The 18,907-nt window shown below is 38.5% G+C and overlaps 1 protein-coding gene across 1 annotated transcript in view; it reads right to left on the bottom strand.

The window, feature by feature from the left end:
* Positions 1-18,907, bottom strand: part of DPP10 (dipeptidyl peptidase like 10) — a 236,978-nt gene that overhangs the window by 187,433 nt on the left and 30,638 nt on the right. The window contains exon 2 of the mRNA XM_050977060.1: positions 3,424-3,538. Coding sequence (XP_050833017.1) covers positions 3,424-3,538 — 115 coding nt within the window. The remainder of the gene's footprint in view (positions 1-3,423; positions 3,539-18,907) is intronic.

The raw sequence follows: 18,907 nt of genomic DNA, 5'->3' as shown, positions 1-18,907 counted from the left end.
TACAGATCAGCAGTGGCTCATCAGAAAGGTCTTCTCATAATTCCTACAACGTGGAACATACTGTCATGATGCAAAGCAAGAAGAAGCTGATTCAAAGGCAGGAATGATTTAAAGGCACTGATATCTAAAAATCAACCTAAGACTGTTTCAGTACATGCAGGTGTGAGATGAAACCTCAAAAGCATAAAATAGAAAAAAAAGCAGCAGAAGAAAGGTTCCTGTGTTGTATTTATACTGACATACAAAGCAAATCATGGAATGTCATGGATGTCTCTGTGTCTCTGCACTGACCACTAATTCCCAACATAAAGATATATTTATAAGATTATTCCCAGGGTATTTTCTTTTGTTTTCTCTTAAATACTTCTCCAGCAATCCACTCCAAATACTAAACAAAAATCACTAGATTCATAATGCAGCTCCCCAGAGGACAGACAGGCTCCTGTTCTGGAACTTCCACATTGTTCCACTCCAGTCCTCTGCTTTAACAAGGGCAACTTCATTCTTTGGCATCTCTGTGCACTTTCTTTATCATTGCACTTTTCTAGTTTTGAAGAAAACCAGCAGGGATATTTGCCTGCAAGCCTTCTACTCTCAGGAAAGGAGTACTGTTGCAATTCCTACTTGCTGGGAGCAGTGGGGTTTATTTAATGTATTCCTTAGTCCTTGGGGGCTCACAGAGAGTTCCTGAGCCCCAACAAGTGGTGACTGGGCTGAGAGTTCATTCAGACTCTGCCACTCATGTTTTACATCACTGGATGATTTGTTCTTCTACTTTTCCTTCTCTTTGTTGAGAGCACTCAGACATTTATAAGGATTCTGAGTATTATCACAGATTAAAAGCATTTACTCAAACCACAAACATAATTGTAACACAGAGCTTTCAGATTTGAACAAAAGCCAAGGTATTAATAGGTCAAAATACATCTCTTATTTCAACAGTGATCCTGCTTAGAATTAGTCAAGTTATATTTCGTGTAATAAAAGACAATCAAAAAAATTAAGAATTTCCTTTTAGTTTTAACATAGTTTCTATCTTTAGTGGAAGCTAAAGTCTCTTTGAATCCTTTTGCAAATGAATTACTCCTTCTTTTAAAAACATGCTATGGAAGCATTGGTCCCTCTATGAGAAGGCAGGAAAGCTGTTGCTCGAAATTTGAGAGAAGTCAAATGACAACTGTTGGTGTACACAGATCTAAGAGTTTCCTATATTGTGGACAAAACAATGTGTAAATAATTGCAGGCAAAAGAGATCTGCTGTTGTGTTTGGCATATCACTAAGTACTCTTCTGCCTCCAAAAAATACCAGTGAAACAATCACGCTTCTGAGCAATACCCATCTGAAATTATCATCATTTCCATAAAAAGAAGCAGCATGATGTACAGTGTTTAGGGGAATTTACATGAAATCTAGGAAGCACCCATCCATACAGGCAGAACTAAATAGGGAGAGAACTCTCTGATGCTCAAAACAGTACTGGAGATGAACACTGAAACATCCCAAGGTAACAAAGGACATTTGCACTGAATATCTTCATTCAGACCTGTTATATTTTATGAGAAGGATTTTCAACCCCAAAAATTTATAATAACAAATTAGCATCAGCTTGGAACTGAGCACTTCACAGTAGCCAGATGTGAGGGGGGGTCTCTGCTTTTCTCCTCTCCTCAAATACTGGACATCCTAAAGTGAACTTAACACATACTCATGACAAAGAAGTGTCATCTATAGTGCTTAGAGTAGGAAAAGATCTGCTTCCCAAACCATTCACAATCCATAATAATCAAACAAATTAATAATGAAAGTGAAGGGGGACCAGCCATGATTAGGGCCAAAACAGGGCAGTTATCTATCCTGCAATGCACCTCAAAGCTTTCCATGGTGAGCATTCCCAGCCACAGGAAAGCCCAGTTCCACAGACCTAGATTGTTCTGGGAGAAAGGTTTTCATTTCTATCAAGCTTCATATTCTCCATGGGATATCTCAGAGCATCTGAGCTGACAGAACGAGTTTTCACTTGCATGACTTCAACTGAAATGTAGGTCCCAGCTTACACAAGTTTTCAACCAAGATCTCTGGATTTTGAAACAGCCTCAGAGATGTTGTAATTCACTGAGCTTTTTTAACATTTTTTTTTAAAGCTAACATTCCCCTAGGTTGTTTATTCTGTTTCCATGAGTGTCTTCAAAGACTTCATGTTTTTACATCATTAATAATTCTAAATAGATATGAGAGCCACAACTGAAAGTTATTATTCTAGATTCCAGCAAACACTTGGTATTTTACAAGTCTTCAGAAAAAAGTGAAACCTCCTCCTTGAAACAAAAAACAGTCTTCTGTCTTAAAGTGTACCAGGACACACGACCATGTGCTCTCAAAATCTTTTTCTTATTCCCTGAAGAAGGCTCCTGTTCACTGAGACTACAGCAGCACAGCTTTGCATTTATTTTTCTCAACTTGATCTAAGTGGAAATAAGCAAACAGTTATTTTGGACAGCACCCTACATAAGAAGTAGAATTTGTACAAAACAGAGGAAGCAGACTATCCATAGTGCTCCTGCATCCTCTTTGCAGCTGCCTCATCCCCTCTGACAAGCAAAGCTTTTTGATCCCTTTCCATTTAGCCTCACCACCTTCCTTCAAAGCAGCAGCAGCAGCACTGTGCTGCTGTACTGCTCATGCACAGCTTCCCTCCTCCTGGCCAAACAGCCTGGAACCATTATTTGACTGAAAAGAGCTCCATCAACTTTCTGGTTTACACTTGAATGGCAGAATATTTGCAGGCCATATTTACTATCTAGGCATGCCATGCAAATCAGGTACTTTACACTCCAACTTTAAAACTGGCAAAAGCATTCAAAGTTTAAAAAAAAAACCAAATTGTGCAGTGTTTTCTCTTTTTGTTACTTCTTGCCCTCTCCCTTTTTTTTTTCTGTGACTGAGCCATTACTTTCCCCTTGTTTTTTGAGAAAGAAGGAAAAGGGAAGAAGCCTGTGCATGTACAGATGGAAGATCCATGTTTGTGATTCAGTGAGAAGTGGCATTCTCAGAATCAGTTTTTCATGGCACACAATTTTCCCTTTGTTCATCTCTGAATCTGAAATTACACACACACACACACAAAAAAAAAAAAAAAAACCAACAACAAAAAAAAAAAAAAACTCTTGAAGTCAGCTCACACTTGCTGAGGCTCACAAGGATTGCTGTAACCCCCTCAAGGCAGACACAACCCTTAGGATTGCCAACCCCAAATATTTCTGCTCCACAAGGCCTCCAGCAGCTCCCGGGTCCCTAAAGCACCAAATTTACAACAGCCACAAGTTAAGAATGCTTAAAGGCAAGAGACACTTTAACATCCATTGCTTTATGACTGCATTATGAATCACAGACCTTTAATAAGATAAAATAAAGAAGAAGGTTACCTGGGGTTAAAAGAATGACTGACATGGTGATGAGTGAACAAACAACTAGAATCACCAGCAGCGCAATGGCAATTCCCTTCCAGTTCCTCTGCGGAGGGCTGTTACTTCCAAGTTCCTACAGGAATGGAAAGACATGAAATAAAGGGAAAAGACCACGTTTCTCCAACATGCATTTCCAGAACTATTAGCAACAGGAAAATTGCTCTGTGCACGCTCATCATGCGCAGGGGAGGTGATGGTGATCCCTCCCTTCTCCACAGTGCACAGAGGCATCCAAAGGTGTGCAACTCTCATGCTTTTTTAATAGATTTTATTCTTTTTTTTTTAAATATATATATGTGATTTTGTACCCCTAAAAGACAATTAAATGATCCTATGCAAGCTGTCCAAAATACAACTGGTGTTAAAATGTCCTGAACATAAACTTCAGGACAATATCAACTAGCAGTTTATAAGATAATTACAGAAATGAAATGTAGCAATTTACTGTAATTCCACCTAACATGGTATGGACCATAAAGGCTTAAATACACATCCTTTTTAATGCACACTATTAAACTTATTTGTAATAGAAAGCATTAGCAAAACTGCCTGAGGCTGCAGCTATTCCATCTGAAGCTACAAGCTCTTCTTCTCTATGCAGTAGATCAGCTCTAAACTGCTCCCCTATTAGTTATAAAAAAACAACAGTAGCTTATAACAAATGTTAAATGAATGCTCCTGTAACTACCAGTGCACTTAAGCCTCCACCCTCTGTGCTTACACATTTAACTCCTGCCAGGCACCATTTACATATTTTCAATCCCAGCCATGCACTGCCCACATTCATGGTACAGTTTGAGACCAAACTGCACATCAACAACTGACAACACAATGACAAAACTAGTACAACTGTTTCTTGCAATCCCAACCTTCCCTCACAGAAAACAGCATTTTTTCTTTCTACATTTGGCAAGCAGAAATGCTTTTCTGCCACAATTACACTTGACTTTAGATACTATAATTTTGTTTAATAAATAATTATTCATAATAATAATTAATTCGTTATCAATTATATATTGTTATTTTTGCTATGGTAAACGCTTTAATTTTATTTTGCTATACTTAAATGCTATGTTAGGATTGCAAAAAAAAAAAAACTAAAAAACAAAAAAAAAAACCCCTTCCTGCTATGTTCTACAAGCTTCCAAAAGCATGGTATTTTTTTTTCACATTCACATTATTTCTTTTTGTATTTCTGGGTTATAATGAGTGTGAAATGGGTAAGTCTTAACAGAAAGTGGCAATTTTCTTGTGCCTTCTTGGCTCACATGCACCACTCACAGCAGCAATTGTGTCTTTAATTTTTTAATGCTGTTTTTTTAACCCCTTGCCAGTTCATTTCTACCTATAGAATATAGCTTCTCTCTCTGGTCCTCTTTTCCAGAAAATAAAAGGGGAATAGCCCAACACAGGCTCTGAGCAATCCCACAGGGAATTCTCACAGCAGTCCTCAGCACATCACAGCTCCCAGCAAGGAATGTCCCCACTTCTGCCCACTGCCCCCATCATGCTGCCCAGCCTGCCTGAGATTGTTCATTTTTGTACCAAGTCCTTATTATTCACAAGGTTCTTCTCTTCAGACATGAATATTGTTCAGTTTCTCAAAATGAAGCTTCATTTTAAATACTTCTGCCAATTTGTGTAAGGAGAACACCAAAGAGATGAAACAAGTACTGAGCATACAAAGCTTAATGGTACCCACAGTGAGAAAGAAGAGAGTTTCCAGCTTGCTGAAATTTGGAGACTGGCATAAAAAGAAGGACTTGTCTCAAATTAAGATATTTGGTTTTAATATTTGGATAAAAATTACAAGTTGTATCAAATTATCATATTAGAAATTATTAAAGGTCATGATGATGCTTTGATATCGAGTGACAACATTCTTTTGAAGTCACTGTACACAAACAATATTTGATGAAATATTAGAAAAAATACTATCATAAAGTGAATTCACAGCAGTCTCTATCTAGGGCATCTCCAATTAACATTTGATGCTAACCAATGCAACTCCTGGACTGCAACCTACAAAGTTTTAAAACAGTGTAAGCTGCATTCCTCCAACAATAAAACACTTTTAGCCTCGTGCTGCTTTGAAATGGGCAGAAGCACAAGGCAGCTAAAGAGATCTCTGGGCTATGTATCATGGCAAGGCAGAAGCTGTGATTTCTGAGTGTGACAAGGAGATAGAGCCCTTCAAGAGGAAACATCACAGAGAGCCATACAATGAGAAGCCTTTGACAACATGTAGTTTCCCCATAACTATCTGCTAACTGGCACATAACAACAGTGCAGACACAGATGGAGATTTAAGGATTTAATCTTCTAAATAGGCTCTTTTAATGTGGTTTGAAAAAAATACCAGCTCTTGAATATGGTGGTTTATATACAACACTACCTATAATGTTATTATAGATTTTACAGTCTTAACTCTAATGAATCAGAAAATGGCTGTGCAAAGAATAATACAATTGCAACTTTTCTCATTATTTATAGCAGCTTTTTCACAAACCATTTAATTGCATTGTTGCCAAAACCAATCCTCAAGTAATTCATATTTCTGAATGTAATTTGTGACTGAGTAACACCTTTCTAAAACACAGCCACAAAGAGAAGAATGAAACACTGCTTGCACAAAACCCCTGCACACCAACATCAGAGGTTCCAATGGCTGCTGCTGCCAAATGCTGGAAATCACATTTACCAAGAGCCTAGGAGCACTCACCAGCAGGGATCTCAGTGCATGCAGCCAAAGGACAAAGCCTGAAGTTCCTGCTCTGTCATTGCCTCAATCCAACCTTTGTTGAAAAGACCCCTAAAGGACTGGTCTAACAAAATCCTGCACTGTATGTGTGATACAGCACCACAGAGGCTGCAAATCCTGCAACCTAAAGAAGGCTAAAGGAACCAAAAGGAAGGCACTCTCTTTTCCCTGACACACTGGTGCTGCCACCCTGTCCTAGAAGGCTGTAGTCTCATTCAGCATTTCTGAGCTTTTGTTCTTGATTTTTTAATGAAATACAGATTCTGACACAGATGTATTATATTTACAATAAAAAACTATGAAATTGCCTCCATAATGGCTGTATCACACCATACCATGAAATGAAGACCTAAGTTCCTATTACAATAGAAATAAAAACATGAAACTTAATGCAGCTAGATTTATTTCAAATAAAAATATTTTTTATCCCTTGAGATAAAATGCAAGCACATATTTTAAGTAGTATTGGGGATATTGATTTGACAAAAAAGAATCACTCAGAATTAAGAGACGTAGTAGAAGAATGCACAAAAAAACTTTCAAATATTTCTACCTTAACAAACTTACAATCTTTCTTGCAAGCAGCACAACCAGGAAAAAAATCACAGCTTCCTTCCTAAAGCTTATCGAGCCACAGAGTTTTATTGTTAATCAATGAGGATAAAAAGTCTTTAAGACATAATTTTTCCAGCAAGTGTGTACAACTAAGGTTGTTGTAAGAGAACAAAAGGTCAGAAAATATTGGCATAGCATGCTGCATTAGTAAGTCAGGTTTCTGAATTATCCTAGCAGTATTTTCCAGATTTCTTAGAGAACTTTTTGTGCAAACCACAGCTCGGTTTCCACCATGGAAATAATGCCAGAAGCAACAGCAGAATACCTGGTGGGAGCAGCCATGTGGAGGGGCACTGGCTGAAGCCTGAGGACTCCTGAGTGCCCCTGCCAGGCTTTTCCAGAAGACACTGGGTAGTTAAAATGCAGCATCCCCTTTGGGAGAAGAGTGAAACCCAAAGTTTCGGAGACAAGCTAACCCTGAGAGCTGGCATTCAACCAACCTGCTTTTTCTCTCAGAGCTCCTGCCCATGCTGCATCAACCCAGCAGATAAATGGTGGCATGAGCCAAATGCAGAAAATAGCCATTTCTATAATAAAGCTGAGAACAAGAATTCAAGCAGTTTTTAATTTCTGCTGGGTTCAGCTCAAACTAAATGCAGAGATTGTTCCATAATTTCTGCAGTCCAGAGTGAACTTTACCAAGCTGCTGTGCCTGACAGTCCAGGTCTGCAGATGCACATTGGTGTTTACTGTGGACTGTGGTTATTTGGAACACAAAATCCACCAGCAGTGTCTGGTGCTTGCCTGGTTTGGTGTTGAGGCAGGTGAAAGATCTTAGAGGAGCTTGATTTGGGCTGCAGCAGTTTCTGAGAGCATTGCATCTTCTGAACAAATCATCTGCTTTCTTTTGTCTTTTTTTTTGTCACCAGGACAAAGCCTACAGAGAAAAGCACTGAGGAGAATCACAGCCCTGCCCTTATTTTGGCAAGAATTTCAGGGGCAAAGAGCATTAGAGCAGGAAAAGCAAACGTAATTTGCTTTGCAGTAGGAATGAGAATGAGTCTCACTCTGGAGCTCAGATGTAATCACAACAATATCACTTCATTAAACTCTTGCCATTTGCATTCCCCAAACATAAAGAAAGGGTGACAAATGAAAAAAAAAGACTAATAATTTCATGTCACATTGCAGGTGTTTTAAAAGACAGACTCAATACACTTATAATGGAAAGATTGCAGTCTTTCCAAAGCTCTTTGTAGAGCTGGGATTGCAACTGATATTAAGTACTACCTGCCCTGGGTTTGCAGTGTGCCATTTGAAGGGAAATTACCCCAGCAAGCCTTCTGAATTTGTGATTAAGTGATTGTGTCCATTTCTTTCCAGCTGTTTTTGACTAATCCCATGGCCTAGATAGCAAGAGAGATTAAAAGACAGATCCACAAAGTGGCACAGGATAGTTCTAATCCATTTGCATAAGTACCTATCATTTTCATCCCTCATGTTCCCTTTACAATCCTCTGTGTTATAAGATCCTGTTGCTGCAGTTCTTGTCTCAATGATTATGGTCTCACAATTGCTTTCCCCGGTCAATATCTTTATTCATGAAAACATTGGCACTTCTTTTCAGAGTCGCTGTAAAATGCCACTTTCAGAGGAATGCAGGATTCTGTCAGCTCTATGGATAACTGGCATTTTAAAAAGAGAGCAGCTTGTTAGCAATTACCCTGCTCAGAGCAGGTGCAGGGTTTGGATATGGGAACAATCTCTTTTCGTATTTTTATTTCTTTGGGCTGCACTGGTAGAACAAAGCCATCCTTTTGCAGAGCAAAAATGAAAACAAACCCAGACCAATACAAGCAAAACTAACCCAACCCCACCCCTCCTCAGGAAAAATAAACTAAAAGAAATGTGCACATATAAGTCATTCTGAGAGGTGTTGATCACTCACGCTGGTTATTAACCTTAAAAAACATTTTGTGCTTTCTTTCAGCTTGATCATTTTTGCTCTAAGCAGAGAGATCTTTTCCTTAGACCTGCAAGTGCCTATTCATGAACTGGATTTTGGTTGTTTGGGGTATTTGGAAGAGCTTTGTCAACACCATTAGTTCCAACTACTCACAAAAAAATAAAAAAGACCAGGAACATTTATGGAATCTATTTAATGCATTATGGCCAGCATTAAGAACACATTCCACATCTTCCCACTCATTTTGCAGTGTACCTTGTAACACTTACTCAGAGACAATGAGCTAGCTATTCCACTAGACAAACAAGGGAAAGCTTAACTTCTAGAGCATTCTGCTGAAACCCTTGTCCAAAGTCTAATCCCAGCAGATGAGTTTAAACCTCAGGTCATTATTCCTGCATGTAATAAATACAAAAGCAGAGATGGGTCAGCACAGCTGATCAAAACAGAAGGGAAAATTTGTGGCCATCAGCTAGCACAGCAGCATTCAAACAGGGAGGGGGGAAGGAAACTGTCACAGTTCTCAGCAGTGAAGAAACTACAGAGAACACAGGCATGGAAAATACTGCTGAGTAGCTGGGGCAGAGGGAGACTTGAATAAAGTAACTGTGGATGACTGAACTGGGTTTTATCTGAAGAAAGGAGCAGTCACAATGCAGGGAGAAGGTGCAGCAGGCAAGGGAGCTCCTCAAGCTTTTGGAAGCTGAGCTGAATGCCAGGCACTTCCATGAAGAGGTGCAATGCCAGCATCAGAGGCAACTTCACTGAGCCTCAGGATACCTGAGTTGTTATCCCTTTTCACCCTGTGCTCACAATCTTTTATAGCTTCTTTCTAGCAAAGTTTTGGAAGTAAAAATACTGTCCTTTTTTCTTCCAGTCCAGCAGGAACACTTGGAGAGTTGGGGAGAATAACAAAGTTCTGACAAGACGAGAGGAAGCATTTGAGATGACAGAAGGATGGAGGGAAATGAAAGCTCCAGGAAGGCACCCCTGGGGATCTCTGCAAGTTCCTGAGGATACAGCTAATGAGCAGCTGCCTTATTAAACAGGACTCCAACCTCCCCTGCAAATATCACCTCCAGACAGAAGGCTGTCCAGGAGTCTCACACTCCTTCAGGGGGCTGAGCTCACCAACAGCTCTGCCCTGACTTCAGGTTGTGCTCCTTGTGTCCTCACCAGACCAAAACCCAACCCTCACACCGTGCTATGTGTTCTTTTCCTCACACCAGTCTCATCTGGCAGCTAAGGAGATCTTTGTCTGATTGGGAAAAGCCACCTCTGTATCTTGAAGACTGCCTGGGAGATTACATGGAAATAAAGCAAGCAATTTCCAATGAGGCCCTGCACCACTTCTACAGGAAACCAACAGCTCCTGTGCCATAATTAAAGCAAGTTCTTAGAAGTGTTTTACTAGAGCAAGTAAGGCCAAGGACAGAAAAAGATAACAAAGCAGCAGGCATAAACATGATTTTTTCCAGGTTACTATGATGTAACACAAGAAGTCTGTATGAACACTGGCACAGCCATTTATGGCCATAAAGGTATTTTCACATATTTCTATTGATCCCAAGTTTAATGAAATGTCACAAGATAGTAAAATATGTCTCCCATTCTTATCACATCACAGAAAAATCCCCCAAGTAAAATAACATATCTCAAGAAAAAGAGAATTAAAAAATAAATGAATACAGACTGTCCATGGTGCATACCTATAGATTTGTCTACAGATATAACAAAGTTGCTTGCTGGAATTTGTACTTTTCATTGCACAGAAACAAAGTTATACTTTGCCTGATTGCTTAAAAAAAAAAGCTTTAACATGTATTTTTATTTCCTGATATAGTGGCAAGGTCCCATAAGAAATGATCTTTAAGACTGACATCAACAATTTCAGCATTAACAAGCAGATCTGCTTGACAGCACTACACTGCAGTTCACTGGAGGTTGGCTAAAGAGCAAAGGTTACCAAACTGCAGCAATGTCATAAAGTCATATTCAGATCTGTGCCACAGAATTTTACAATTTAAATTTAACACAGTGCCCCTGTTTTTAATGGTAAAAAACTGCACTGGTGCATGACTTTCAAGTAAGTTCACTGTCAGAGCAGAAAGAACAAAATCAACTTTTGGAGTTTCTCCCTATTCAGGTATCTGTACACATGCCTAATTTTATGCCATTTAACAGTCCTGGAGAATGGATCTGACAGAAACTTTTTTTTTTTTTTTTTTTAGATGAGTGAGATTAAATCAGGATTTATCAAACTATGAAATACATTTGCAAAGATTATTTTGCAAATTTACATCAGGATTTTTCTATTTGTTTTCAGATTTACATATAAATTACATGCAAATAAAACAAATAGTTTAAATCCAAATGTGCCTTAATAAGACTGTGACATACAAATGTACATGCACATATCACTGAATATATGCAGAGATAAATGTTATTCAAGTCAACATTCCAATAAACAAATAAAAATGTTAATTAACCAAGGAGTGCCAGTAGCAGAAAAGGGAACACAAACACAGTCTCTGTGTTTAGAGGGATCTAAAGCAGGAGAAAGTTACATGAGTTTGCCAAGCTCAGGTGAGAATGGGAAACCAGCAACTCTTTATGTAAATATTTGCCAACAAAACCGTAGCAAGCAGAATTACTCAGTCAGTATCACTGGATTCTAACTGGAAATTTATCATTTCATTTTTCCCAGTCTGCTTCACCATTAAATTACCTGTTTTTCCAGGAAATAGAATTCTATTTAAAGCAGTAGAATACTATGATTCTATGATCAGAAATGAAGATGTGTTATTTTCCTGCACTTTTTTAGACCAGAGAAGTGATCAGGAAATTTGCAGATGTAACACATTATGCTACATTATATAGTGTTTATATATACATATAAACTGACCCAGCAGAGCCAAGACCACATTTTACTTTAAAAGAGTGTAAGTTCTCACAGGACTAAGGACATCACATTTTTCCAACACTCATACACACATCTAGAGCTTATAAAAAAACATTTATAGAGACACAATGGGTCACAAAATCATCTCTTTACATTTATTCCACTCAATTAAAAAGCTATTTTAGTACTGGGAGGGAAAAACATCAGGAATTTCTTGGCTGTTTTACAAGATTCATTGATTTTTTTTTTTTTTTTTTCAGTATATCCAGATAATGTAAGAATCCAGCCTTTCTTTCCCTGCTAAGTCATTTTACCTAATGGCCTATCTACATAAAACACCTCAAAGGCCCTTTATCCATTATGTTTCTTTGGGAAATTTGAGCCCCCAAAAAGAGTCAAGGTGCTCCTATTGTCCAACTTTTCCAGAAGCTGTTTTTACTGAAAAGCAAAGGAATGCACAGATCCACTAAGGATGCTCTAGCAAAGCCTGGACATCCTAAGGAGAAACTCAAATGAACCCCTGACTGTAGGGATAAAGAGTCCCTAATAGAATAATAGTGCCAAGAAAAGCAGTGATATTGTCAAGCACTCCATGTATGCTTTAATATTTTTACTAATAAAGGTGAGAGCATATCACTGTCTTAGAAATTTTGCAGAAATCCATCCAAACTAGGAGTTTTGACTCAGAGAAAGAAATGAATGGCACCTTTCATTTTCTCCAGTGTAATGTCTTCTTTCTGTCTGATTCCAATGACAAATAAGGCAAGGATGATCTCTAGAAAACACATAATATCTATTCCTTTTGGGTTTCTTGCCATTTAAAACTTAGAAGAGTTATAATTAGAGTTCTGATAAAGAGAGATAGAAGAGGAAGATCTTACCAATGCAGAAGTGGGTACCTGCCTTTGGCAGAGCTGTTACACTAAACATGTAATGATTCATGATTTCATTCATGATTCCATCATTGGATGACAAGTTCCAAGTAGCCCTGTCACTGAATTTTCCATTAATGCACTGGAAGATCATTTGTTGTCTACAGATCCAGTACTCACAACAAGCACTCAGCTCAAAACCTCTCCTTGGCTCTGAGCTTTAACAGAAGAGCCAAATAATTCCTTCAGATCCATTTCAACAGCTCCTGCTGAAATGTCTGGAGGCAAATATTTGACTCAAATGAAGGTGTTGGGCTATGAGACAGGCTGTAACACCATGGCTTTTTTTTTATACTATAGACCTTGAATAAAGTGGATTCTTGTGATACTCCGTGGTTCCCCAGATTAATAAATTAAAAAGTGTAAACCTTCATTTCCTTTTTTCTAAATACTTGTTTAGTTTTTAAGAAGAATGAACATATTCAGCATGTACTCAAAAACAAGCTGCTATAAGTCAGAATCAAGACCTGTATGGCCAACTAAACTGAAGAATTTCATTAATGAGCTACAAAAGGAATTTTCCCAGATTCGTGCCATGTAAGAATGGGTTCACAGGTAATCTTGAATGTTCATAAAATACAAACCACTTTCAAAGCAAAAACAGGAGGAAAAAACCCCTCAAATTAAAGCAAACAAACCACCCACAGAACAGAAGTCTGGATTCTGTCACAGATAAGTGGCAGTGATTAACAAATGTATTTTCAAACTGATGGAAACTCGCCAAGAGTTTGGGTTGTAGCTAATTCACATAAAGGGAGCTGTAACAAAAGTTGGTGTAGTTAATACCTGACTTTTGCAGGAGAATTTCTTTCTTTACATTTGGTGTTGATTTGATACCTGTGGGGTTTCTTCCTGTTTTCTGCAGCTCACAGCACCGTATGCTCCTTATTTCCTCCTGAATAACTGAATAATCTTTTACATCCCTGTCTCCTCTGTGTAAACAACTTATGAAATTTTCTGGAAGCAGCTTCATTACAACTCCTGAAACTGAACTTTAGGCAGCTCTAACTGTTCCCACAGGATCAAAATTTTGAGGAATATTAAAATTAAAACTTGCAAAGCTCCTTGCAGCTGACCTGACACACACCAAGTGGCAAAGCCAGCAGCTGGCTGCAAGCTGCTCCCATGATTTCTGGCTAGGGTGGCCCTTGGAGGAAACAGCTCCTCAACCAGAGTGTGGAGATGTGCAGCCAAATCCCCGTGGGTCTCTGCTGGGCACAGGGTATTGAAAATAAAAAAATTTAAAAACAGCACTAAAGTAGCTCTTCTGCAGCCCCTTGAGTGGGAAAACAAAGCCCAGCGACTGCACTCCATCCTTTCTGACCTCTGCACCTACTCAATCAGAATACATGGAAAAAAACCAAAACCCAACCAAACAAAACCAAAACCCCCAGAGCAAAACAAACCAGAAGTGGCTCTGACAAAGCTGACTTGGACCCAAGCTGGCCTGATGGACCAGCTGGTGGAAAATCTGGTGTTTCCTCACCTCTGCCCCCAGTGCTCATCACAAGCCTTACAAATCACTCCACCACACTCTTAGCAGGAGAGGACCCCAAAGCATTTTTCTGTGCACAGTCTGCTCACCCAGACTTGATTGGAGGTTAATGGGGACAATGGGGATTTTTTTTTAATTTTGTAATGAAAACTAACACCAGTAAAAAGCTCAGCTTCTAAAATCCCGTCAGTTCTCTTTGATGATGGAGCACTATTTCCATTAGTGTTTTCTACAGAAGCCTTTGAGAGCAAAAATCATCCCTTTTCACATATTTGAAAGTGAAATAAAAGTATTAATCTCATCAGGTCACAAAGGCTACCTATCTACAAGAGAATATTCTGCCAAACAACATGATGCTTTAATTACATGATGTTTCAGCACAATGCAGCAAGAGGAATTGAAGCAATACAACTTATAGGAAGAGAATTTGAAGGTTCTAATCCACCACAACTGCATATCTACATTGTTAAAATTATTCTTAATTAAAACATATCAAAATGGTTGCTTATGTACCACAATTGGAATGTAGCAAATGTTCTTCTGACCTAGGGAAAAAAAAGTTTTGGTAGTAATTATTCAATTATTTCCCCTAGAAGGGGAGTATGCATGCATTATTCTATTTCTACTTCATACTGCACACAGGACTTTGCAGCAGAAAAGTCTGACATTTTGACTTGATAATTTTATTACCTGTGTAATTTTATTCTAAGCATTTAGGAGGAGTGTTTACTTCTTACTACAAGCAGAAAGCTGGACTGTTTTTTAAGAATGGAAAAATGAATAAAAATAGCAGACATCTGAAAACATCCAGAGGATAATGAAGATTTTTGCAATGTGCAACTGCAACAACAGCAATTGTATACATCAATTTCTGAAACAAGGAGCTACTAAAAATATACAAAGTAATTCTTCTGGGTGCCCTTACCGAAGTGGGAATCAAAACCTGCAGTTCATGCAAAAAAGCTGCCTCATTACCACCCACTGTCTACCCCCAAGTGTACCACCCCTCTCTGAATAGATCTGCATCAGTAGACAACACACTGCAAGGCACTGCAGTAAGAATGTTTTATTTGTTGGTTTTTATGCACTCCCTGTGGTGTTTAGTTGCATATTTAGGTAACCCTGCAAGTGAGTGACGAAAGAAACCCTTGGTGCTCTTGTCAATAATTTATTTAAAAGCTGCAACTTCAAATATTTAAGCATACCAAGCATGAAAAGGACATAAGCTGTTAAAAAAAAAAAATGAGACCCATTCCGATTCTTCCAGTAATTACTGTGTTAATGGGAAGGTTACAAAGAAAAGAAAAACATATAATTACAAGTGGAGCTATTGTTGCAGGACAGAGGAGAAGAATTAAATCAATGCCTCAGCTACAGCCACTTGAGGAGGAAGGGCCACAAGCAATCCTTGGCACTTCCCTTCCTGAGCATGCACATCTCCCCAAGGCCTCTCTCCACTCGTGCTCCACGCTGAGGTGTGCTCTGACTGCAGCCAGGTTGATTTGCAGACTTCACTAATTAGGCAGGTGAGTGGAAGAAATCATCAGGACAACTAATTGTGGCTTCCATGTGGTTTCTGAAACCCTTATCAGTCAGGAGAGGAGAGGCTTGAGGAACAGTGGAAGTTCACTCAGCTCAAACAGCACAAGTAACCATGAACAGCTCTACCTCCCCTGTGACCCCTTTCTTTTTGTTCTTATGAAAAAAAGGAAATTATAATAAGGCCACTCTCATCTCAGAGGAGAACATCTTCATGACCCACATCTGTCCTGATGCCTTCACCTGACCAGCCAGTCAATGACAACTTATCAAGGGCAGATCTAGGGGCTGCCAGATGGCACCAACACATAAACGTGGATTTAAAGAAATAATGTCACATTTTCAATTATAGATCTGATTTTCAATCATACAGCTTTTATGGGTCACTGTCTTCTGAGATTACAACAGTAATTTTCACACCTGAAAATTAGACTGATAATCACAGGATGGGTAAAACTTCATGAAGTCCTTTATCAGTTATAAGTGGCTCTGAACCTGACTGCTGTTTAATGTACCAGGGGACAGAGATGATACAAGGTCAAATGAGAATAAAACACATGGAGTATGGAAAATTTCCATCCCAGAAGCACCATGGTTATCTAAAAATGAAGAGAGGCAAAATGTCACTATGTAGTGCATTTCAACTTTTTTTTATTCTTATTTACAAGTTTCTTATCTTAATTGTCAGATTTCTGTCCACATCTCTATCCAAACTGGTACCATGGTTTTCCTATACCAAAAGGATGGAAAATTCAGGGAAGAAAAAAACCTGAGAAGACAAAACACATGTACTCAGAAATTCAAAAATTTTCTAAGACTGGCAAATGTAGGTACTTTAAGGTTCAGAAAATCACAGCATTTTAGAGAGTTTTTAGTAGACTGAGAAGAGCAATCAGCTTGTGGTGTATTTCAGAGTAGTGTAAGGTTTTTTTGCTTTAACAGTGAGTGCTTGTCCATCTCAGCAGAATAAAACCAATAGAATAAAATTAACTTGGCACTATTTTAAGGGTTTTTTTGACTCATTTCCTAAGTCCTCAGAAGATTTTTCATTTTGTCATTTTGCCACAGAAGTAATCATCCAGAAGAAAGACTACAGAACATTACAACCCTGGTCTACTCAATTCTTCACAAATGAGGCATTAAAAATGACCACCTGAGTTGCAATTACCACCAGGAGTTTTAAATAATTCTTAGATTCATACATCTGTCTTGCTGCTTTACAATGCAATAACCATGCTCAGTCTTCAGGAGTAGCCACTCAAGCCTTTTGAAAATTGCCAATACTGTCTTAAGATTTCTCTTTAAATTACTAAAATCCTCCCTACCACTCAATTCCATCAGAAATTATTTTTTTTTTCTTCTGTTTGATAAAACTGGAATAATTTTCAGAGAACATTGGCTATAGCAGGTGACTGAAATTTCATTCCCCTTCCCATTTAGCCTATTATTCTTCACTTACTCTTGGTTTTGTTACCCTAATACTGACAGAAGAGAGTTTAAATTATCTCCTTTTTTTCAAAAGCTCTACACTGCCTCTCATCTTTACCTGCCCACATTTCACAGACACCATATAACTCTATCTCTTCCCTTCCTCAATTCTCATTTTCTATGCATTGCAGTTTTACTCTCTAGGGCTATAAGTAGTTCTGTTAACCATAGTGACCATTAAGAACTGCACAGGTAAAGCCAAATCAATCTGCTTTAACAAATTTCTGTGGCTATAAAAATAACTTCTGACATTTCTAAATATATATAAGCACACAGAGCTTTCTTTGAAAAGGACTGTATTGAAAAAAATTACTCTATTTACGAGCAATGCTGTGTTGTGGAGATAATTCCTAGTCAAACCACATTTTATGCCTAAAAAAATCTTAAATAGAAAGATCTAGACATAATTTTAATGATCTTCAAAAGCCTGTGGACCTGGTAATATTGTTTTAGCTACTCCAGCAGGGAGGCCAGGCTGAGCCCAGGGGTTTGCTCACCAGGGATGTGTCCACACTGGAATCACCCAGAGCTCTCAGAGAGCCTTCAGCACCTCCTGCACCTCTGCACTGCCCCCAGCCCACAATGCACAATGCAAAGATAAATTTCATTCTCTCCAACACCTGATAATCTCCAGGATTTAATGCTGCAACATTTATTAGCTGGCATCAAAAAGGATTTGCCAAAAACAAGCAGTGCTGCCAATCAAAAGAAATCCTCACAATTCCCTGCTGTTGTAGACCAAACTCTTTTCTATCCACCTGCTCTTCTGAGCTAATATTGTATTTTTTGAATGAAGGAAGCACATTATGGGTCATTTCACCTTTTACAGGGAAATATTGTGTTAAACTTTATTCACCACAATGAACATCTCTGCATAACTAAAACAGAGCACAACTAACCTAGCAAGGTGATCCTCCTTCACCTTCCCACAGCAACAGCCAGAACTTCAAAATGGTAAAAACAAGGGGCTTTAAAAAAAGCAAATGAATTGTGGATTGACCTTGAGCAGATGCCACAAATCAAAGGTAAAAATTACACCTGAAGACAAGTCATTACTTTGAAATGAATTTTGCATTTCAGTTTTGAGTGTGGACTCTGCTCTAATCTAATAAACAAATTCTTACCCCAAAAATAAGAGCTTCACAGAAACTTCAGAAGTGCACCATTTTGCAGTCATAAAAGAGGATAAAAATAATTCAGTTTATAGGCAATTAGCTCCTTTTTTTTTTAATTGTGAATTACTGATTTGGAGTGTGTACTCTCTGTACTGTAGGTACTTTGTAAGGGTTCACACATTTTGAATTAATCATGTGGAACCACGGATGGATCTCAGACCTGCTCTAAAGTCCTCAGCAGTTTCTCAGGGTGATGCTTTTAATAGCACCTAAATGAAGTCTCTCTATCTCAGTGGAGATGACTTATTTTAAATCAGTACCAAAAGTCCCACTCCAGCCCTAATCAAGTTAAAGTGCTATGAAAAGCAGTGCATTTTAATTTCCCTGCACACAGAACCAGGCAAAACTATCTTACACCACCTGGACACTATCCTTCCAAAAACAAAAAAAGAAAGCCTAAAAGCAAATGTGAGCATCAGCTCAAAACTGGTTTTGAGCTAACCCAGAGATTTCTGGTTTGATTATCCCACTGTACAATCAGAGCAGATCTGCCCACCTGCCCAGAATCATTTCTTATTTACAGAGCTTAGAAGATTTAAAGAGGATCAGCCATTCTGCACATCTGGGAGCCAGTAATTAAGTCACAGCACAGAACACTGAAGTGATGCAGGACTGGACAAAGAAATGAG

Source organism: Serinus canaria, chromosome 7, assembly GCF_022539315.1.
Source record: "Serinus canaria isolate serCan28SL12 chromosome 7, serCan2020, whole genome shotgun sequence".
Taxonomy (NCBI): Eukaryota; Metazoa; Chordata; class Aves; order Passeriformes; family Fringillidae; genus Serinus; species Serinus canaria.
This window is presented reverse-complemented; position numbering and strand designations above follow the sequence as displayed.